This window comes from Coloeus monedula (genome assembly GCF_965178545.1).
Source record: "Coloeus monedula genome assembly, chromosome: Z".
Classification (NCBI taxonomy): Eukaryota; Metazoa; Chordata; class Aves; order Passeriformes; family Corvidae; genus Coloeus; species Coloeus monedula.
The window spans coordinates 64199983-64223108 of NC_138822.1; the positions used below are offsets into that span (position 1 = coordinate 64199983).

Sequence of the window (23126 nt, forward strand, 5' to 3'; positions counted from 1 at the left end):
TAGCATCCAAGTTCAGGACAAAAAGGGAAGATACTACATCAAACTCTTGACAGTCCTCTGAGGTGAAAGTTGATGGAGGCTGGGACACAGATAAACATTATATTTGCCCTGCTTTTATTCTTTACTGGATGGCCAGTGGTGGTAACAGCTTAGTGGGTTAGAGAAAAATTTAGTCTGACCTAGCACTGGAACTCTTGATTTTTGAAAGAGTAACATGAGTTAACATTTCTTAAAGAAGTATTCATTATCATAATTGGGTATAACATATTGAAAGTAGATCTGTTCTAGAAATTAGAAATCACATATTAACCTTTTGACAGCAGGAACTGAGCTTAGATGTGGATCATCCTTCAGCAGATCATGACTACTTTTACTTTTTCCCTTCATGCTCTGTTAAAAGAAAAAAAAAAAGAAAAAAGTTATTCATTTCAGTGTTTAAGAGGCTAGACAGCAAAAAAGGATTATGGTAAAAAAAACATAATTTAGTTCTTGTTTAGCTTTAGCCTATCCGGTAAGCTTAAACACTTTTAAGAGCAGAAGAACAGAGAAAGCGTTCCAGAAAGAGAAGCATCAAATTGACTCCATGGATTTATTTTTGCAATAGCAATGCACTTAGTTTAAAAAGAAAGAGAGAGAGAAAAAAAGATACTGTTTAGTCATGACAACCATTACACATCATAAAGATGGTAGGCCTAGCTTATGTTTGAGTGAATGAAGAGCTAAGAACTTGACTTTCCAATAATGACATATGACAACTCAGAGAACCACCATCTACAAAACAATACTTCTTACTTGGAAGAACACTAATTAGATCCCTAGGGGAAAAAAGAAGCAATTAACAAACTGCAATACATCAACCTGGAATACATCATTCAGGAATCATCTACTGACACAAGGACTCAAACAAATCTAACAACACATAAGAACTTCAGGCAGAAAGACTGCAGTTGGAAAGCATTCTACATGCTAATCTGAAAAAAAGTATACTTAAAATTTCAGAGAGAGATCAGACTGAAAATCTCTGCTACAGAAACAGTCTGTATTGTGACCTGTGTTGTGAATGTCTCCATCATCTAACACTTTTGGGAACAGAGTAGAGTGTGGACAAAATCTTGCTCATTTAAATGCAACTAAAAATTTTTTTAATGTAGAAAACACAGACTAACACATTCAGCAACATGAAAAGATAATTCCTTCATTAAGGAAGGGGGTGGGGTATTTGGAGTGGTGGTGGTGCAAAGTTAAAACACAAAAGGAAACAAGTACAGACAGTAAGCAGTTTGGACACTGAAAGCTACAGTTTAAACTGAAGGAACTAATCAACAACTGGTGGGGGCCCTACAGCCAGAACCCTGACTACACTAACAGCCTTCATGGCCTCGAGGGGTTTTACCCAGTCTCTCTGCCCTTCTTAAACAAGCAAGACTTACTGCATCTAGCAACCAAAAAAAGCTCGTAAGATTCTAAGTTTGTAGGTGTCAAAGGATCTCAATAAAACTTTGACCTTCCATTTCTCTTATCAGAAACAGAGAATGAAAGTTAGTGCTGATGTTCATGTACTTCAACTTAATCAGGATTAAGGAAACAGCCAGAACTACAGAGACACTGATCTAGACCTCTTATGAACAAACAATGAGGTTTCAAAAAGAAGGTTTTATTTTGTTGCAAAGAATAAACAAATTCTTAAAGAATTGGTGTGGTTATTTATCTAGCTACAGCTAGACAAGAATTTAGTCAGGACAAATAGGCAGATGAGATTTTCAGGCTGAGCTGAAAGCATGAAAACACTGAAATTAGGCTTATCATGAAAGAGGCATTCTAATTAGACAATTTTAAATTGCAAACGAGTATTTGGCATGAAAAGTAAGAAAGTCGAAGCAACTGAGTTAAACGCAGTATTACAAGCCAGATATACAGCAAGAGCAAAACGGCAGATGAACATACTAAGGTAAACAAGTAAAGTTTGTCTGACTGGTAAGCTGAAAAAAAAGAAAGAAAAATAGTTAAAACTGCTGTTGTAATAAAACTCTACTATCATTCTGACTGATACCATCTCACTATAATATTGTCCATCATGATTCATTATTTTCCTTTTGTATTTTAACTAACTTCTGAAGACTGACAACCATTTTTTCACTTATGTGGCACAGGATGCAGGACCATATAGTCTGATCACTAACCAAAACAGCAAAGTGCTGTAGAAAGCCTACGGGTCTAGTAAAACAACTTGGTCAGCAGTAGAAATTAAATCAACAATTTATTAAAGAAATTTTTAAACTAACCTTATTTAAGTTGCAATGTCAGGGAAGTAAATGTTAGACCAAAAATTCCCTCTGCAACCCTTGTTCTGTGAATGCAAACATTTCACTACAGCGCACTATTAAATTATGATAAGGGACTATTTTCTCCACAATAACCACATTTTGCACACAGATGAAAGGATATATGTAAGAAAATGGAGCTAAGCGTGCACTGGAAATGCATAGATGATCTTCAGAATTCAAGTATTCTACCATATAATCACACTCCTAAGTTAAGGACTTGAGAAAGAATAAAGCACCTATCGCTTCCATGACTTTCAAACAGCAGACATAGATCTATACTGCGAAACTTCATGGAAATGTAAAAATTTCATGAAGTAACTGAAGGCACTTTCAAAGTCAAGAGAGTTAAAAACCTCTGTTTTTTCAAAATGCCGTAACAGCAGAATCCTAAAAAGTAAAGCGATTTCTAGTATTATTGTTCAAAATGCAAACATAAGAACAAGACTAAGAACTTTAAAGCTTTCCACAAATATGCAGAAGAGGTAATTAGGACAAAAAGAAAAATAAGCATAATTTGGTACAATACCTGACTAACTCTACTGACTTCTTCCTCTTCTTCTTCAGCTTCTTCCCCAAAGGAAAGTAGGTTGAAGTTTCTTTAGGAGAAAAAAGAAAATTTCTAGTAAAATTTTAAACATAGTCTTAGTAACATTCCATTAACTTTAAATATATTACATTCATACTGTACATGATTTTTTAAAAAAACTTTTGTCCTGCTAAATGCACCAATTCCAAACAACTACCGCATTTTGCTTTGCAGCAAGTCATAAATGTAAAGCATGTTCTATTATATTCCTGAGATAAAACAAGGATAGCAAAGCATCAGTTAAGACACAATTTAAGAAATTCTGTCTTGACTAACTTTCCCAGACTCTTGAATGCTGACAGCTCTGTTGCATTTTTTTCCTCAAAAGAGCAGCATTCAAGTAAGACAAGATTTTCAAGATATGATGGCTCAGAAAGGTATCAAATGTGTACACATTCAAGGAATGCAATTAAAAGAAATTATGATCTGTAATTTCTTTTTCAAGAGCTAATTATTTACACTATGTTGGAATCAGTCAGCTGCAACATGTTCTATTTTTGTGCAACAGAACTGGCAGCATGCACACTTTAGAGTTCTTACTACTTTTCACTGTGTGTTTATGACTATGAATTTTCATTCACAGAAACTAAAATTTCCCATGTCAAAATGGGAATGCCTCTTGCTCAGTACTTCAGTGGGGGAGAAGTGGTATCTGATAAAATAAGTTCAAAAAATCCCGAAGAACTGAGCTGTGACCCAGTTACTCCTACAAGTAGGTTTTAAATGCAGTATAATCTCAGTCAGATGACTGCTCATTGTGGCAAGTGGGAAAGATACACTACCTTTTATTATTTTCAACAAGCTATCACATGCACGAAACAGTTACAGCTCAGCAGATGCACAGTAAACATTTCGGTCAGAGAAACTAGATTTGCATGATCCTTGCTGGAAACAAGGAAGCGCTTCAAAGGCAGAAATGAAAATAAAAAACTGCCAAACTACAAATTAAAGGTGAAAGAAAATTAACCACCACTTATGTTGCAGATATTTACTTTGTGCCTTTTACTTTGGACTTTTTAGTTTCTTCTTCTGGTTTGTCCTTTTTCAGTCTTCTATTTGGTCTTGGGACAATGTCATCAAAAGGATTAAACAAAACCTGTTAAAAAACCCAGTACTTTAGACACATCTTTAGTAAGCATTTTGTGATTAAGTGATTCAACATTTTAAAACACTATGCAAAAGGACAACCCAAATTTTCTGAACACTGTACACAAAAGAATTTTAAAATGTCACATTTCAAACCAGAACACACTCACCTCACTACTTCTTATTTTGTGCGGACTGAGAGGTCTCTCTTCCTTGTCAACTTCTACTTCAGCCAGGCGCAACATGTTATATATTGTATCCCCTGTAACCTGGCAAATTTACAAGAAAAGGTTTGAAAGTCCTTGACTGTAATTTGTGTTATTTACTCTGCAAATTACAAGGCAATTATTATGTAAAAAGTTTTGAAAGTACAAGTGATATAAGAAATACTGTAAGCACGTAAGACTTCTAAAAGACAGCAAGTACAATGTAGAAAATTTGGGGGTTTTAGATTTAATGGCAAAAGTTGAAGGAATACAGGTAGTTTTGAGAATGTACGCAGAGGAAGATATTGAAGTCTTACTGTGAACTATGTAGCAGAAAAACAAAAAACACCGAAATAAAAAAATATTTGGTTTCTTTTCTTTTAAGTAAATCATGAGAGTGGTAAATTCATCTCATGTGTTTCATTGTCCTGATCCTTCCAGGGTAGTTAGAATCTACAAACAGAATTTTCTAACATGTCATTAGTAGTAGATGAGCAGATTAATAACAGAGCCATAATAATACTAATAAGATTATTTAAAGGCAGCACAACATAAAAATACAATTTAGAAGAACAACAACAGCAAAACAGATAATAATGGGAACAACCCACAGAAACTTTTCTACCGGATATAAGAAACAAAGAGAACAGAGAGCCTAGAAAGCACTGAAATAAATTTCAACACTAAACTGGCCTTCAGAGCAACCTGTACTAGCTTCTGTCAGACTTAAACTGACCACTCTAGTTCATGTAACAGACCTTTCCAAAGATTGTGTGCTTGTTATTAAGTTCATCTGCACGACCCAATGTAAAGAAAAATTGACTCCCGTTATCATGGGGCCCAGCATTTGCCATAGCAACAAGTCCTCTTCGATTAAATCGCAATCGTGAGTGGAACTCATCCTGGTAAAAGAAGGGCAGAAAATAGAACAGTTTCAGTATAAAACTACTTTTTCACTCCTTTAGCTACAGCGTGATAGGAGGGAGAAGTGATATTATTTACATCAACCTGCGCACACAGAAAAATCTCCTACTAATTTTCTTTTTAATTCAGACAGTAATAAATCCCAAGTATTTTGAAACTTCTACTTTGAGCAGCAAAAATTATTTTTAGTGAGTATTTCTAATCCCTAGTGCCTATAATGATACAAGAAAGTGAACAATCTTCAAAAGAAACCATAAACACATAATAAACACCAAACAAAAAATTAGAAACTAGAATATCAATAACAGAAAGACACATTACTAATTAAAAAACCTCTAAGTTCTGTCTTGATTTTCTTTTCCCACTCATTGCCTAAAAATCAATTGTTATTCATTATTTTCATTTGCATTCGTTATCTCCCTGATATTAAGAAAATCTAAAACATTTTAAAAAGTAACTGCATTTCATACATTTCTTGCAAAAATACCATTCTTGACAATCACTGCATTTATGTGAAAAATTCATTTAAATCCTAATTCATGAAAGCACAGTAACAGATTGTAATAATAGAGTTACGCAAAAATCCACAGGAAGAACATTTTCTGGACCTAAGAAGACAAAACAGGACTCCCTTCAAAGCAAGGAGAAAGTAATGAATACCACTGCAATATCACGATGCTAAACACTGCAATACTGAGATACCACTAATTTGAAGCAGCAATGCTACTACAATATTGGCAATTTTTGTTTTGTTCTCTGGTCAGGTACCATTCCCTCCCACAAACTTCAGGTTTGTGCTAGATTTAAAAGTCTAGCAGCAAGAAGATGGAAGGCTCAGAAACAGGCTTTGCAGCTGCAGCCACAAGTTAAAGGTGCCTGCCCCACCTGAAATAAAACAGGCAGTCAGAACAGAATATAGCTGCTGAGCCAGTGTGTAGCTTCCTTCAGGTTTATCAATACACCAGAGCAGCTAGATTTAAGAACTCTCAATTTAGAAGGGCATATTCAAACACACTGAAGCAGCACACATGAAGGCAACTACTGCACATATATGCATTTCATAAAAGAGCTGATTTTTCACAATCTAATGTGGTAGAAAGAACAACAGATACAGAACAACAAAAAATTAATGTGTAGGACATACACACAAGATACACACCTTGAAAGGAGCTCCATAGACTGACTCTCCTCCTGATCCAGTACCAGTGGGATCACCCCCTTGCACAATAAAGCCAGGCACTACTCTGTGAAATACTGTATTATTGTAATACTCTAAAAAAAAAAAAAAACCAGGAAAAAAGAATAAGATATTAAATACATGTAAGTGATCTCAAACCCAAATTTTCATATAGATCATACAGAGATGTCCAGAGACTGAAGTTCCAGAAAGCAGGTACTGTAACTACATTCCACTGTTGCCTTCCGTTTGGTTCCCTTCTGTTCTTCACAGTCTTACAAAAAAACCCCTGTGGTGTCATATGTTTCTTTTGAAAAAAATCCTGCTCATCACAGACAAGATGATCTTGAGAACTACTGTCTTTTCAGCTTTTAAGTTTTATTACTGGAATGATACTGTCAAAATACACCAATTTAAAAGGAGAACTAGAAATACCATGCTCTATCCTGGATGACATCTCATCTACAACATCAGCCACATCCATATACCAGATGATTTGCACTTTCACTCACCAGCATGGAACTCCTTTCATCACCTATACTGTACCTAAATTCATAATTTTTGCTGAATGAAATATGTGGTACATTTTGCTCCCATATTTTTCTTCTTTTATCTATTTACCTGATAAAGGTTACAAGACCATAAGAAAACAAAAGGAACGAAAACATAACTTTACCTGAACTATACTCCTGGTTGATATAATAATAGTAGTAATAGTAATAAACAAAAATAAATCTACAGCATGCTGCAAGACAAAGTAGGGTGTGCAAATGTTGCAGCATAACTAGACACAGTCACGGATGGTTACAAGGCAGGATATTAACGAGAAATACTTCAATGTATTATACAAAGCATAGGATACTACACAGCATTTTAAAAAAAATCAGAAAGGAAATAAAGCCCACTAAGGATACATGAACCCTTATCACAGGCTAAGAAATTCCTTTACCACTCCAAAAAGTCTAGGGAAAAGAACACAAAACAGACCAGATCTGTGCTGGAGCCATAAAGCCTAGACTGCTACTTTTGTTTAACAGACAAAGGCTAAAAGAACTCTAAACAATTATATAAATGTTGAAATGAGAGAATAGCAGCAGTTAGAAAACATATAAAGGCATCAAGTCTTTCAAAGATTTTTGTTACAGTTTTCTCAGTGGGGAGCTTCTCATTCTGGAACCCACTGCTTCAGTGGAAAATTTTACAGAGCTTCCTTTAACAAAAAAATACAGCAAATGAAACATGAGGAGCACTCGCAGAAAAAAAAAGAAATGGTAATGTAAATTGTGATGCAAAAAAGAGAATTTTGGAGAACATCTAGCATTGCATCACTGTAATTTCATACACACACTAAAGTTGTTATACTTTGTAGACATTTGCTGAAAGTAAGATTTCTCAAGACTCTGAAAGACAGTATTTCAAAACTATGTCATCTACTTAATTTGAGAAAACCATCCAAAATTTTTACTTTTTTTTCTCCACCAGCTTCATTGGTAACCTTGAAAAACACTGTCTAGTGTGTCAATTAATAACTTCTAAACAGAAATAGACCTATTGACATACTTAAGTCAAACCATAATTATGACCTCTATTTTACAGAAAGGGCACAAAGATTGCATATGAATTAATTTCAGCAATTCCCTTCCCATTCAGTCATTACCTTCCATACAAAGCTGGATGAAATTTCTGCATGCTTTTGGTGCTTCTTTTGACCATAATTCTATATCTATCTCTCCTGCTGTAGTTCTCAGCAAAACCTGTAAACATACAGATAAATGCAACATCAGTTTTATTGTAACTTAGAGACACTGATCAAAGAATATAACTTCCTAAAAAATACATCTGAATTTGTTATATTAGTAAGAGTGGCATACACTTAAGTGTGTCAGGTAGCTACTGTTAGTTCTACCTACCATTTCCAGATCTTGAGATACAGCTCTGAATCAATATGTATAAATAAATAAAGATGGATAATATATTTGTAACAACATAATGACCACAACACAACATAACATAACGTGGCTGGTACTCGATACAAACTTAGATACTCTTCATCACTTCCATAACGAAACAACGTGGGGGAAAAAATACCATAAATCTCCAAAGGCATATATTTCCCTTACACGGAATACCATCACATTCAGTGATAAATCATAACAAAATTAAGGACGTAAGATATAATCGAGAATAGAGGAAATGAAACTAAACGTTCCGAGGACTGCTCTGTGTTATGTCTCCACACAGCACGCCTCGTGCTTTGACTCTGGTAATGCCAAAGAAGTAACTTTAACCAAACCAGTCCAGCACAGAAATAACTACCTCCCCACCCCAAATCACCACAACAACCACCACCACCAAGTTCGTGCTTCTGTCGTCTGTCCCCCCATTACCCTACAACTTCTCCAGGATGTTCACCCTGGCAGCCTCACCTTCCCGTTGGTGGGCGGCTCCTGGATGTAGATGTTGCTCATGGCGCGGAAAGGACGAGCCCAGCCAGCAAACACTCGCCCACGGCCGACGCTGAACTCCGCTTCGCCTCCAACACTTCCTACCGCCCCGAGCCGCTCGCCATCTTGGGAGCCTGTACTCAACCAAGGAAAGGGGGGATAAAGTTGCACAAGCCGGGAAGAAGGACGAAGGAAGGAGTCTTCGGCCGGAGTCTCTGCGGGAATCACTGAGAAATAACGTGGCTTGGGAAACACCCGTAGGCTTCTCCACACACCTCTGGTCCCCCGCCGTGGCTCCCGCCCTAGGAGTACTGAGGCCCCCTTCCTTCTCTATGAGTGGTACGGTCCGGGAGTGCGCCGGGAAAAGCCTTCCGGCGGGGAGAAGCGTCGCTGCGTGTGCGGGCCGGTCCGGAGAGAGCTGCGGGATGGCACTGCCGGGTGAGGGGTTCCGGCCCGGGGCCGTGGGGGAGGAGGGGGCAAAGCCGGCTGGATCCAGGCCCGGCATCTGGGGATGGGGAATCAGCGGCGGGTCGACGGACAATTGCGCGGGGAGGGCGCGCGGCCGTGGGAAGTGTGCGGGGGGCGGCGGGCACTGCTCCGTCCGCGCTGCCGGGGGCAGCGGCAGGGAGATGGAGAGGGGGCCGTGCCCGCGCGGGGCGGGGGCGCTGCGGCCGCGGCCGCCCGAGGCTGCCGGGGGGCCTCTCCCCGAGCCTGGGGGTGACCCAGCGCTGCGTTCCCGTCGCCTCTGAGGTTAGAGCCAAAGAACGGTGGTTGTCAGACTTCGCTTTTCTCCTCGACTGTCGTTGTGGATTACCGCTTGTGTGCCAATAGATTGTTCTTTTAAACAGGGCAGGCAGAAACACCTGCGCGGTTTGCAAGGTATTCAGGTCTGTGTTGGCCAAACACAATCCCCATTGTTTCACGGTGTTATTCTGAAAAACGGGGAGTGTTTGGTTCGAGAGCAACTGAACAGGCCTGAGCTTTGGTGAGCTGCTGCTCTGATGAAGAGAAGGCCTTTAGAAGCTTGCGCCCATTCTAGAAGGCGTTCTTGAGGAAGACATGTTTGCATTCAAAGGTTTCCGAAGCTTTTCTTTCCAATCTTATGCTCCACTGAATTAATGAAGTCCTTAGTTCTGCGTCAGTTGTTAGTTGCCTTGAGAATTAAGATATGGGAAGAGGAAGGAGTGAGAAAAGGAAGCTTCTTGCAATTTGTTTGCTTTTAGTAATCTAAAATTTTATCTAGTCTAAACTCCTGCCCCTAACATTATTATTTAAAGCCAATAATAAAATATCAGTCCTAGGAATTAGGTGGGAATATTTGATGACAATATTAATGTTCTTGTCATCTGATGGGTGTTTGTTTTGGAGATCCTGACTTACACGGGAGATTTCTGTAGTGTGCACATGACTGTACTGACCTCCCTTTGCTGGAATAACAAATCTTTCTTTACCTGTAAGTCAGCTGTGCAATTTCAGAAAGTTGAGACAAAGTAGGTAGCTTGGGTGATCTTGTTTTGTAGTCCCAAGGAGTAGTGAACAAGCAAATACTGATTTGAATGTTTCTGTGATGTGACATGGCAAGATTTTTATTTTGTGACACTTTCTTTCATGTTCTCTACCTCCTTACCTCTCATGGCTGTCCTTCTAAAGATAGTCACAAAAAAGGCACCTGAACACTACTGATCTTAAAGGGGGATATGTAATACTAAGGTTTTGGGATCTGCAGAAAATCATTACAATTTTTTTGGATTGTACAATTTTTTCACAATGATTTTACAAATCATTACAATCATTATAATGGAATGTATGGATCTTTGTTGCTTGGTTTTCCAGTACTCTTTAGGGCATAGACCAGAGCTGTCCGAGTTTCCAAGGTAGTTTTTTCAACTTGGGATTTGAAGGTTTCAGTTATTTTGAATAGAATTTTCGGAAGACAGTGCTTGTTTCAGTAAATCATAGTTTGAATTAATGGGGCCAGTGTACTCCATTTCTGATTCTTTAATTTCTGTAATAGATTTCTTTATCCTGTAATAGATTTATTTAAATAAATAGATTATTTATTTAAATGCATTTCCTAGTTACTCAGAAAAATGTACATGACTGCTTAAGTTGCTGGGGTTTTTCTGCTCTGTTCAGTTGGAGGATAGAATGGCATCCTTTGATTTTGGGAATTCAGTTGTGACTTTCATTACCAATGGCTTAAATGATTAAAACTAAAATGTATCTGCTGGGGTGGGGGACAAGTCCCTGGTGCTTCCCTTCTTCTGAATCATGTCCTACTGTGTCTGTTTACCTTACCTGCTGTCGCACATGGGAGAATCACACACTTCCTATGCCTAAAACTTGCATTATTAGGATCCTTCATCCTGCTTAGAATTCAAACTTTTCTGTTACTCTCTTTATTACACATTTGCTTTCTTACATTTTTTTGTATTTGGTGTCATGTTGTATGGATTCGGAAAAATCCAACAGTTTATTGACTTTTTTATTTCCTTCTTTCTTTTCAGGAGTGGTTTTTTGTTTGGTTTGGTCTTTTTAATTGCCCTTTAAAGCCAGTTCTTGCAGTTAAAATATAAATCACTTCAGAGTTTCCAGTGAATGCCAGTCAACACCCTTGCACTGCTAGAATTTATATAGTGTGCAACAGATCACTGGAATGTTAGATACATATTACTGTGTTCATACTGATGCCATGAAGATTTTTGCCTTTTCTTTTATGCCCCTGTTACGCCTTTTTACAACTTCTGTATTCCTAGTGCTTTTTGCCTACATTCTTGGACTTGTTTGTCAAGCTAAGAGACTAAACATTTTAGAAGCTTCGTAGTTAGGGATCAGTGTGCCCCAGACCCCAAGGTCCTCTCCAGAACACATTCTGTAAACTAAGATAGAACCATCCAGGGGAGGGCTCCTTGGGGAGGGGGCTCACTTGAGCCTCTCATTGGGGAATCTTTGATAGATATGCTAATTAGTAAAACCTATAATGTTATACCCAATGTTGGGGGGAGGTCACACTCGGCGGGGTGCATCTCGATGCATGTGACCTGGACGTGTACACCTAAGGATCCTTAAAATAAATTCCAAGGTAAAATCCCTTTTCCCCTTCTAACCGTGTATGACTCTTGATTTTAAGACCAGGAAAAGGCATCAATACTGTAACGAAACAAGTGGAAATGTCACAATGAATCAAATTAGGATTTGGCAGTAAATTATGGAAGGCTAAATGATCTCTAGCAGTTTAAACTAGTCAAATGTATTCTTATAGATTACTGCACAGAAAAGTAGCCTTAGAAATGCAGGTTTTTTTAAGAGATCTTAGTGTGTTGGAACCCAAAGTGAAGGGAGTGTTTCTCTGCCTGTTCTGAAAGACCCATCCCCCCTGGAAAACACTGTTTTTAAGCTTCGTCCATGGAGAAAGCTGCCAAGGCTTTGGGATGAACTAGAATCTACAAGGGTGTGAGTTAGGTGGTAGTATGATATATAGTTTGTTACAGAGTGAAAAATTTAGAGCTTTTAGGTTTATTAGTATAGTAAGTAGATGAAGGCAAGATGGAGGATCCCTGCGGTTTTTCAGGTCTCTTCCTTCTTCTTCGCCTACTCCATTTTGTGCAGTGTTGGTAGCACAGAATGATGGGTTAGAAAATGCTGCAGTACAGGCCACGAGAATGGATAGTTCATTAGGGATTGGTAGAAAATTAAAAACAATATATGCACTTAGCAACTATTGGATAATTTACCAAAGGCCTTGAGTTTTCCTGCATCTGCCTTTTGGTATTTGCTCTGCTTCATGCTATGTTGATGGCATGTAAATTACTGATAAGATATAATAAACAACCTGAAGACTGAGAAGATCCAAAAGTCCCGTTCGTCTCTTATTCCTGGCAAGGACTTTCTCCCCCATCCAGGGAGGACATGTGGGGGTTGAAAATCCGCACATTAGTGTACTTAATACTCCTGAGGAGCGATCACTTCTGTCTGTGTATTGACATTATTAAGCCACATTTGAAAGGAACTTGAAGGTTCCCTTCAGCAACACCTAATTGGTGACATTTTCTCTTTCAGGTGGAAATAAGGATAACATCAGAGCTGGATGCAAGAAGTGTGGCTACCGTAAGTCTGTAATGAGCAAAAGGGGGTTACAGTGTTTTCTTCAGTTTATGATGTTGGTTGGAACTGCCTTTTGAGGAGAGGGGAGAAAATGAGAAAAGTATTCTCCCTGGTTGCCCAGACATTTGTCAGTTTAAACTACCATATTATTTTTCATTTATTTATTTCATATTCATTCTCTGGCTTCTCACACCTATCAATGCTCTTTGAGTTTCTCAGAAAAAAAATTATTCTATTATCTTCATACATACTCATTGCAGTGTAATTATTTGAGAAACTTTGAACTGAAAGCACCTTCTTTGATATACACTCAGATTAGCACTTGTGCTTCGTCTGAATCTTACTGTAAAGATGCAAGCGTTTCAGTTTAAGTTAAGTCCAATCTGATTCACAAGAAAAAATAGTTTAAAATCTGGATAATCTTTTATGCTAAGAAAATATTACTTTGTGTGTTGTGTATTTCAAGAAACAGCTACCTTTATTGCTTACAAGTTCTGCAGTTGGCATTTAGCTCATGCTTTGCATTATACACTGATCATATAAGCATGTCTGTGGCTACTTTCCTGATTAATGGAGACAGGTCTTAGTGAAGATTTTAAATTGTTAATCACTGACTCTTACTTTTAGAACATTGGAGGGATGGACACTGTTTTGTACTGAACTGTCTTGAACTTTTAGCACAGTGAGTTAAGCTGTTTTTTACGAACGTTACATTGGGTGACAGGAAAAAAGCTTGCTTCATTCTTTCACTTCAGGCTTTGCAACAAATTTTGTCAAGGAATTGCTTTGTGTATCCAAGGATCATGGATATAAATACAGATTTAGTGCTTTGTTTCTACATGCAGCAAGTATCAGAAGCTTTCTAGAAGAAAAGGAAACTTGTAGTCAAATCACATTACCCATGTTTATGTTCCTAAAATCTCTGTCTTCAAGGTATAGGTAGTTTGACATCATCCTTATTAAGAACATGAGCTTATTTCAATTACTACTTAAATTACTGCATCTCCCAAACCAGATCTTAATTGTTTTTAAATTTCACTTTATTATTTCAATGAGTGTATTCAGCACAAGTTTTCTAGCTCGTCATGATTATCAAGATGTAACTTAGAAAACTGAAAATACTGGTGAGGCAGTAGCTTAGTCAGTATTAAGTGCTGGTTGTTAAAGATTATGTCTCATAAGCAAGTAGGATTCTACAATTTCACTAGCGGGAGTTAAAAAAGCAATGCAACACTTACTACAGTTTTTTAAATACTTCACACTGTGTTTTTAGGTAATTTCTTCAGAAAGTATCTGAGACCATTAAAAAATATAAACTAAAGTCGAAAAAAAATCTTCAAATTAGCAGAATAGGAGAGAAGCTATAAAGCACTATTAAATGGAAGAGGATAGCACAACCTATCAAAATTCTTACTTTTTCAAAGTAAGCTTTCTCCTGCCTTTTTCACAGATCACAGCCTAGCCTTTTTCCTTTCACTTCTCAAAACTGAATAATTCAAAAATAGATGTTCTTTAGTTTTTGATGTTTTTTGGTAAATTGTAATTTTTCTTTCTGTATATTTATTTTGTTCAGCTGGTCATCTGACATTTGAATGTCGAAACTTCCTCCGAGTAGATCCTCAGAGAGATATTGTTTTAGATGTTAGCAGCACTAGCAGTGAAGACAGCGAGGAAGAGGAACTACAGAGATTACAAGCCATGCGTGAAAAAAAGAGTAAGGTGGTTTTTGTGGGGTTTTTTTAGAATACTTTGGATAATAGTCTTCTGAGGTGCAGGGACTCTCATCCTTTTTGATAACTACTTTAGTTCTTTTAGCCTTTGATTTTAAAATAGGTCTTTTGCTCTATGTGTTCAGACTTCAGAGATTTGATACACCCACACTCTTTTATTATTAGGATTAATTCCTTCCATAGGAAGTTACTAATATAGCTGTTTGGAACATCTCAAAAGGGGCTCCTAAACACAAAAGATTATTGATCTGTTACTAAGAAGCTGCTTAGAAGAAAATGACATGGATGTTCCAAGTTAATCTTTTGATTACAACATGTAGTTAAAACATCTTCTAGCTAATGAGAAATATGACACCTGAATTTCTCTCCAGTTTCTAAGTAGGATTTTGACTGACACAGCTAGTAAATTGGAATTCAGCCATTCATATTTGGAGAAGTACTGTTCTATATTTGGAATGTCTGAGTATCACCTCTTTGTCAGAGAGAGAATAGATGAGTTGTTTATCAGATACTTGAGTTTTTTGAGTTTGGACTCCAAAGAAGTTGTTCACCTAAGTAAGAAGGGCAGTTTGTTCTGCCACAGTGTGTTTGAAACGAATGAACATTCTTCTCCTCTGCCCTTCTGTTTTTCATTATGTTTTGTTCGGTTGTTCTCACACGCTCTGACGTTTAGTTCCTATTGAAGATACTATTTAGAAAGGAAAAGGGATAGATGGAACCCTATAGTTAGCTGTTCACTTCAAAAGAAATGGATAGGCTCTTTATCAAGAGTGCTGAATTGGTACTGCAGTGGTACTTTATTGGAACGAGTCTCTTTGGAAAAAATACTTACCATTTATTACGTATTTTTGAATGTAAAGGTTGGATTTTTTTCAGTTCTGAGCTGACTGAAGATGGATATCTGCAGGAAAGACAGCTGTTTACTTGATCTTCTAATATTCCTGTTTATTATATGTTCTTTCTCAAATTGTGGCTGTTAGGTATATTGTAAGGAGACATGTATCTGCCAATTATCCAGGTGGAATTTTGCCATTTTCAAGTGGCCTCATCTTCTCAAGATTTTGCACTATTTTCTTAAAAAAATACTGTTTGTTCACCCATTCTCATTCATGTTTTTTCATCGCTCCAAAGGTAATCTGCTCTTTTATGTCATACTAAATTCTTTCAAGTTCTGCTCCATAACATACAGACCAATATTTGTATTTGTGGTAGCAAAGGAATAACTACACCAGCATGCAGACTTTATGGAAAGTGTCGTAACAATAAGATAAAATACTCAAAATTGGCTGTCTCTTTTTAAAGGATAAATTATAAAGCCAGTATTTTACTGTTAACTGAATGTGTATTTATGTGGTGGATTTGCATTTTGCAAAGTTCAAAAATACTTTTTGAACAGGTATAGAAAAATCTAAGGTCAGAAATTTCATCTATGTCATAAAAATACTGCCTGTAAGAGAAATGTGAAGTTACTATACCAAGCTGTACGGCATTACGGCAGGAAGCAGACACAACCAGATGTGGGGTGACTCTTCTGCCAGTCTCTGTAGGCAGTACATTAAAAATTAACTCAAATGTGTCTCACTTACAGCATTGCTGTTTGTGAAGCATGAAGTAAGGATGTGTGAAAGTAACTCAGGGAAGACTAACAGAATATTTTTTTTTTAATATGTTCTAATTAAATGGCCTGTTTTCAGACTTGGACAATAATATGGTGAATGTTAAAATACAGAAGAACAGATATGAAAACCTGGATCTGATGTAAACATATAGGAAAAGGTCTTTTTGCTACATTTTACAGGCCTTCCTTCATTCTTAGTGCTTAGATCAATGTCAGTACAATGTAAGTCGAGTAGAAAACTCCTGCTGCTCTGCAATATATTTCTGAAGTTGCTATACTAACCAGAATTTGGGGGAAGGAGAATCATTTTGTAGTAACTTTACATTGCTATTGAAGCTACTTTTTTAATGCTGATCTTAATTCAGACACATGTTTTGTAAACTTCAACTTTCTACCCATAGATTTAAATGAAGAGGAAGAAAAAAAGAAGCAAAAAAGAAAAAGCAAAGAGAAAACAAAATTAAAAAGACCGAGGAAAAGGTAATCTTCCCACACTTCTTTTCATTTCAAAACACAACTTCAGAAATGTTTTTGATACTTCTGTGCTTTCTCAGGAAATTGCTTCTATTGATGCAACTTTATTTGCAAGTACATCTTTGGTTTGAAAAGTTTGCTGTTTTCTAATGGAACTGATTAACAGTAAGGTAATGGTAAAATAATGGTAAGGTAAAGGTTCTTCGATTAATGGTGGAGTCACAGGCTTTCTACCATGGAGTTAGGATCACAGGAGCTTTGAAAGCTCTAGCAAGCTGGAGGTCTGCAGATCAGAGAATGCAGTACTCCCCCTGACTGTCCAGCTCTAGGCAAGCTGTGATGGGAAAAGAGTAAGTCCAGGAGGATTGTGGGGTTGGTCCCCAGCTGAGCCAGGGTGGAGAAGATTCTCTGAAGTTCAGAAACTAGGGCTCTTTGTGTGCACATGCATGTGTTAACACACCTGCAGGCACACACATGTGCTCTGAGTAACATGCAGTTATCAAAAGGGAAACCTCTGTAATACTTAAGAGGTGTTGAGTTTTAGGGTACCTGTTAATGTAGAAGTCTAAAAACAGTGTTACTCCAGTTTCAGAGGAAAACGTCATAATACCCCAATGTATTGTGAATCTGAGTTCTGGCCTGTGGACTGATTTGGTTTTTGGTTTTGTTGTTTGTTTGTTTGTTTGTTTTTGTTGGTGGTGGTGGTGGTTTTTTTTGAAATGAGACCATAGATGAGGCTGGTTTGTTGTTAGGACAGTTGATAAGATGATATCCTAGGAACTGTACTGGAAGCTATAAACTGTAAAATGTGTTTGGAGACCAGAAGACGTCATCTCTCAGAAATAAAGAAATGGGATTTAATACCTGTTGTACTTGCATTTCTCCCTTTCCTCATTTACATTGTGTAGCTCAAACATCCACTTTTGAAGACAGACCTTACACTTGTGAAGAAGTAGAACAGAAGAGAGTCAGTCTGGTTGTCGGTTTTCTTTACATGCAAGTAATAGTTAATCAAGTAAACAATAGCACAAAACTGCCTTCTTTAGCATTCACAAATATTTAATAAATTTTGTTGTTCTCATAATTTTTTTATGTATGTAATCACTTATCACTGCTGGTTAGAGACCAATAGTATAAACTGAAAGAACCTAAAAAATTTTTCCTAGCTGTTTCTCGTAGATTTTTGCATCAGGGACGTACATCTGAAGGCATTAACTAGCATCGTTATTGATCATGCAGTATTTTAAAAGTGGAAGCTCTATCTTGCTGTCATACTTTATTTTCTGATGGTCTGTGCTCTTGGTCTTTCTTTTCTCAAAGACTGAAAACCTGCACAACTTGCCTATTCCATTGTTTTTTAATCTGTATTATAAACATACGGCTTTTCTGGCATGAAAGTCTTATTAGGAAAGTCATCATTTAAGTTAAACATGCAGACTCAGATATCATAAGCTTTCCAGTGGATGCTACTGTACAAATTCTACTCCAAATTTGATTTGTGACATTATATAAATACTGACACCTTAAATAATTATTGTGTCATTTTCCTTCTTTTAATTACATATTGATCTGCATTTTTTTTACAGATCGTCCTCATCAAGTTCAGCTGAAGAGGATGAGCCAAAGTCAAAAAAGCAAAAATCCCACAAAAAAGAAAAGGAAAAGGGAAAAAAACATAAATCTAAGAAAGGAAGGCGTCATAAAAAGGAGAAAAAGAAGAGACGAAAGGAAAAAAGTTCATCTTCTAACAGTTCAGACAGTTCAAGTAGTGACTGAGATGCTGGTCTATTCTTGTGTTTGCTTCTGCAGAGAAGATGATTTTCCTTTCATAGCAAGTTTATTTATGCTTTGCAATGCTGTTTAAAAATGGAATATATATATTTTTTTGAGAAATCTATTTGCATACATCAGTGCTTCAAATTATTAGATGGACCATTTAGAAAAAAAATCTGCTTTTCTATTTCCGGTTTCTTAGTACTAAACCATGCAAGTTTAACTAGTTCTTCCCTCTTAGTTAAGTTGTTATTGTGTCTGTACTCCTTTATAGTAGGATGTGGTAGACTTCAGTTTGCAAGGCTTTGTGTAGAAAGATCTGGACTTAAATATGCTTAATGTCAAAATGGTTACATCAAATATGGAAATTCAAGCGAGATTTTCTATTACCCTTTAAATAAATGTATATTTTATACAACATTTTCTGCTTATATACATTAATCAGTAAGTGCAGCTATGAAACACTGTTCAGGTCCTTAGAGGGGAAGAGTGAGCAATGAGAAGCTAAAAAAGATTGATTCTTCAAAATTATCTTCTAAAATTCATCTAGTCATAGACTGTGAAACACAATTACACATTCTTTTGGCAGGATCACTGTAAGCAAGCTGAAAACAAACAGAAGCAAAAAAAGCTATCGATTTTTAAAGTCCTTTCTGCTTGGGTTTTGTTCTTCTACAGCTATGGCCATTTCATCTTTGACATAGATGTAACGGTTTGGATATCAAAACAAGACTTCTAATATTAAACTTTAGCTATTTCTTCATTCCTGTCAATTGTTAACTAGCTTCAGTTTGCATGAATCACACTTTCGAAGGCTAACCCTGACATAACTGCGGCTGTTGTACAGGCCCAGAATAGTGATTGTATGCCTGCTACTCTGCAAGCACCAAAGCTCTTACAATATGAAGGTGATGCCAGTGCAAACAAGTGCCATTCCTTGTCAGCTTAGTTACAGAATGAAATGCGTATTTCCAGAAAGAAAGACAAGAATAAAGCATGTGAGTAGTATGTAGGGTGAGCATGCCAAATGCACAGAGTAATGAAGAATCAACCTTCACAAGCCTTACAATAAACTCTGAAATGCAAGTCAGGCTCTGTCAATAGGCACCAGGAAACAAAAGCAGATACTTGGTGTTTCCTTCAGTAGTCTTTCCCAGATAGTGGAAGAAAAACGTGCACATTGACAATCGAGCTAAGATAGGAAATTACTAAACTGGGAAACAAACTGTGCTACAAAATGCACCAAAGCCTGGAATCACTGAATTGAAACTGAAGCTCTTGTTTCACAAATAGCCAAAGGAAAAGGCATTCCCAACACAAAAATTAGAGCTTCAGCATTCCCTGCAACTTGTGAGACACCAAGGAAAACCCTTTAGTTTTTTCCAGAGTTCAGAGTATATATATTTTCTTAATGTACCTAGAGTAATTGAAAGCTACTTTCAACACAAATAATTTTGTATAGCATGTTTTACCTTAATTTGAATGCATATCAGATTAGGACATTTGAATAGCAATTCAATAACATTTTTCTCTTTATATTCTGCCAAAATTATGCTTCCATACTTAGTAGTTTTCATGGTCTTCAGAGGCATTTTAACAATATACTTAACCATCTTCACAGTCTTAAACTTCTGAAGTCTTTTACCTGCTACTCGCATCAGTCTGCAGTGTGATAAAATCAGTGTTCACATCACTGATTGTTTGCAATATTATTTTTGTGTGTTGCCACTACAAGCTCTATTACCATCAAAATCGTATGAATATTACGCTATCATTACATTTTAAAGATTTTGTCATTCGGTAGTATCAACTTGCATTGTTTACAGGACTTTTTCCTGAATTATTTCCTGCAGTTTAGTCAGATACTTCCTTTGTTGTATTCTGAGCTCTCTTCAATGGTATGTGTTGGTTCTTGTGCACTCTGCAAGGGAGCACAAATGATGGACAAACAAAAGTCTTAGGTAACCAAGAGGTAGAACAAAAACTGAAAGAAAAAGAAATTCTTTGTGATGCAGTATTATTACACAGCTCTACAACTGGAAGGTTTTGTTTTCTTTTTCCTTTCAAAAATAAGTCATAGTGAAGAATCATAATATAGCTCAGAATTGCAACAAGGCAATTATGGATAGAAGAAATTGCAGTGTTTAGCTGTGAACTTGGAACAGACTGGGCAACCTTTACAGGCTTGATCTTTAAGGACATGCAAGCTGCTGAGATAATGGCATATTGAACTCTATTTACTCAGTGCTTTCTGTAGTTGACAATAGGAAAGAATGTCTTAGCTGCACGTCGCTCTGAAAAGTATCATGAGTATTGAACCTGACATGGTGCTTGTTATCTGTTTCATGTAACTATCAGTTCTGGGAACTCCTGGGATGTATTTATAGAAGATCGTCTTTTGCAGTTCCTCATGTCATCTCTCCCTGGTCAAAAAAGGACACAGTCTCTGTATGCAAAAGAGAATGTCAGACATCCCAAACTTTTTCACTCAACTGATGGTTCAGTAGTGCTCTAAGTCTCCACAGTAGAGCCAGCAGTGAAGCTGTTAAAAAGTAGTTCTGACATTGCCATGTCTTGGGCAGCCAACCTATCTTACCTTGTGAAAATTACCATGCATCAGAGACTCTCTTGGCAAAACACGCACCTGGTGCCTCTTACTACAATGCCTCTGCCTCAAGGACCTGAAAAAGGCATTAATAGAAATTCTAAGATGCAAATGACAATAAATAATAACAAGGGTGGATAGAGAAAAATACATCAAAAATGCTTCTGTATTAAAAATGCCAGAACATTTACACTGTTCACAAGAAATTCTAGTGTAACAATCTATGAAGATGAATTTAGGTGACAAAAGAAGAACATGAGATGAGGTGGTGGTAGCAGAAAACAAGAGGTGCAAGAATAAAGAAACCAAAAGCTTTAGGAAAAAAAAAATTATTTGAGAAAGAAGACCGGAGGAACATGTTTATTTAGAAAAGCAAAATTATAGTTTAAATAACAGCAGTAAAGAACAAAAGTCTGAAAAGACTGTTTAGTAGAGTTCATTTAAACTTCAGCAAGATGTACTCAAGATGTGGCTTATTTACACTTTTCTGTGTAAGCTAAGTATTTGTCCCACTGAGAAAGTGTACTGTGAAGATGAGTGATTAATCCTTATTTATCTGTACTGTATATTTTCCTGATGCTTTAACCTATTGTAATAGTTTTTAAAATATCCTGGCAAAATTTTGACCATCAGAGAATTTCAACAAGGAATAAAGTTGACCTGGAAGAAACGTGTTGTATATGGTATCAATTGTCCAGGAGTAGATTTAGGCTGAAAATTGGCAGAAACTTTGTTTTCATCAAAGAACTGCAGACCCAGAAGAGCTAGAAATAACTTATGGAAGAGGGAGCTGAGTACTTGTAATGGCTCAAATGAAGATGTGCTTGCATTAGACAGTAACAGTCTGGACAAATATAAACAGGTGCTCTCTTGGACACCAGAATTCCCATTACTACTGGTACTTATTACATTTTAAAAGAATGGAACTGAGAGAAATACCACTCCAAGAAATTTTACAGATGATATAAAATAAGGTAAAGGTTCAAAGTACTAGTGAGAAGGAGATTGGTATTTCAAAACCAAGTGAGTTCAGACAGGAAAGTGTCTAAGACTGGCAACATGAGGCTAGATCTGGACAGTAGATTATTGTCCTGGGTTGCAGTGTATTCTATCACCATCCTCATGAGCTGTTGAAATCAGGTGGGGCAGTGTTTCCTTGCCTCCTCCCCCCAGACTATCTTGCTGTTAATGGCCCATCATTGTCCTGCTGCATGACTCAGAGATAACTCCCTCCGGACCATCTTCTGTTAATGAGCCTAATCAACACCTGGCCTTATGACTCATTACCCCATTGTGAGATGCTTCACCCAGAGGGAGGAACCAAGCATTCCATCCTGGATCACCAGAGACAACCTTCCACTGGATTTCCAGAGGACAGGAGCTACACAGCCACCACTGGACCTGAGGAAGAGTAGACCCTTTTTTCTACAGGATCACCACTTCAGGAGGACTGCAGCTACCGTTCTACCAGACTGCTACCACCACCCTGACTAACAGGGTGTCAGGTTGTATCCTGACTCTGTCAATTTGAACCAGTGTTTTCTTTTAGTTTTTCCTTTTCTTTAATTTCCCCATTAAATTGTTATTCTGACTTGGTGCCTCCCACTGGTTTGTTTTCAACCTAGTACAATTATGCATATGCTAGGAACAGCCTATGTTGAAAAACCCAAACACATTAGAAGGTACAACTATCAACTAAGGAGTAAAGGTATACCTCTTGACATATGACTGGGGCAATTTTTGTAAAACTGCTACAAGAAAATAGAATCTCAGGGGAAATACTTTTAGGTTTGAGATTAATTACTCAGCTGTACAACAGTTAAAAATAATTGTTACAACTTTTGCTACACCATGATCCCTAGAAAATATGTCCTGCCCACCTGCATTTAGCCTAGCTCACTTCTTTTTGAAGCAGGAAAGGTTGGTTCTGCTGGTAAAGGGTAACTTTTCCCATGTCGGTCAGTGCCTTCAAGGTCCTAGAACTTAAAACAGGACCACAAACTTCCCAAAATAAAGCTACAAATCTCTTCATTGGCTGAGGTCTGAGGTAACTTATGAGTAAGAACGAGCAGAAA

The 23126-nt window shown here is 37.2% G+C and overlaps 2 protein-coding genes across 2 annotated transcripts in view; one reads left to right on the forward strand and one right to left on the reverse strand.

The window, feature by feature from the left end:
• CWC27 (CWC27 spliceosome associated cyclophilin) overlaps positions 1-8867 on the reverse strand; it is a 99417-nt gene extending 90550 nt beyond the window's left edge. The window contains exons 1-8 of the mRNA XM_082301372.1: positions 8730-8867; positions 7961-8057; positions 6286-6398; positions 4961-5104; positions 4167-4265; positions 3903-4006; positions 2851-2920; positions 311-390 (exon numbers count right to left, since the gene is read on the reverse strand). Of these exons, the coding sequence (XP_082157498.1) occupies positions 311-390; positions 2851-2920; positions 3903-4006; positions 4167-4265; positions 4961-5104; positions 6286-6398; positions 7961-8057; positions 8730-8771 (749 nt within the window). The 5' untranslated portion in view covers positions 8772-8867. The remainder of the gene's footprint in view (positions 1-310; positions 391-2850; positions 2921-3902; positions 4007-4166; positions 4266-4960; positions 5105-6285; positions 6399-7960; positions 8058-8729) is intronic.
• Positions 8868-9100: 233 nt separating this feature from the next.
• On the forward strand, positions 9101-22642 carry SREK1IP1 (SREK1 interacting protein 1). Its single transcript, XM_082301825.1, has 5 exons — positions 9101-9185; positions 12807-12854; positions 14425-14565; positions 16601-16679; positions 18260-22642. The coding sequence occupies exons 1-5, from the start codon at positions 9173-9175 to the stop codon at positions 18447-18449; spliced, it is 471 nt and encodes a 156-aa protein (XP_082157951.1). The 5' UTR covers positions 9101-9172; the 3' UTR covers positions 18450-22642.
• The last annotated feature ends 484 nt before the right edge of the window (positions 22643-23126 follow it).

Bases quoted from the DNA above. Each gene is read 5' to 3' on its own strand.
- SREK1IP1 (XM_082301825.1), top strand. The intron at 12,855-14,424 runs GTAAGTCTGTAA...TATTTTGTTCAG, and splicing joins ATGCAAGAAGTGTGGCTACC to CTGGTCATCTGACATTTGAA. The intron at 14,566-16,600 runs GTAAGGTGGTTT...TTCTACCCATAG, and splicing joins AGCCATGCGTGAAAAAAAGA to ATTTAAATGAAGAGGAAGAA.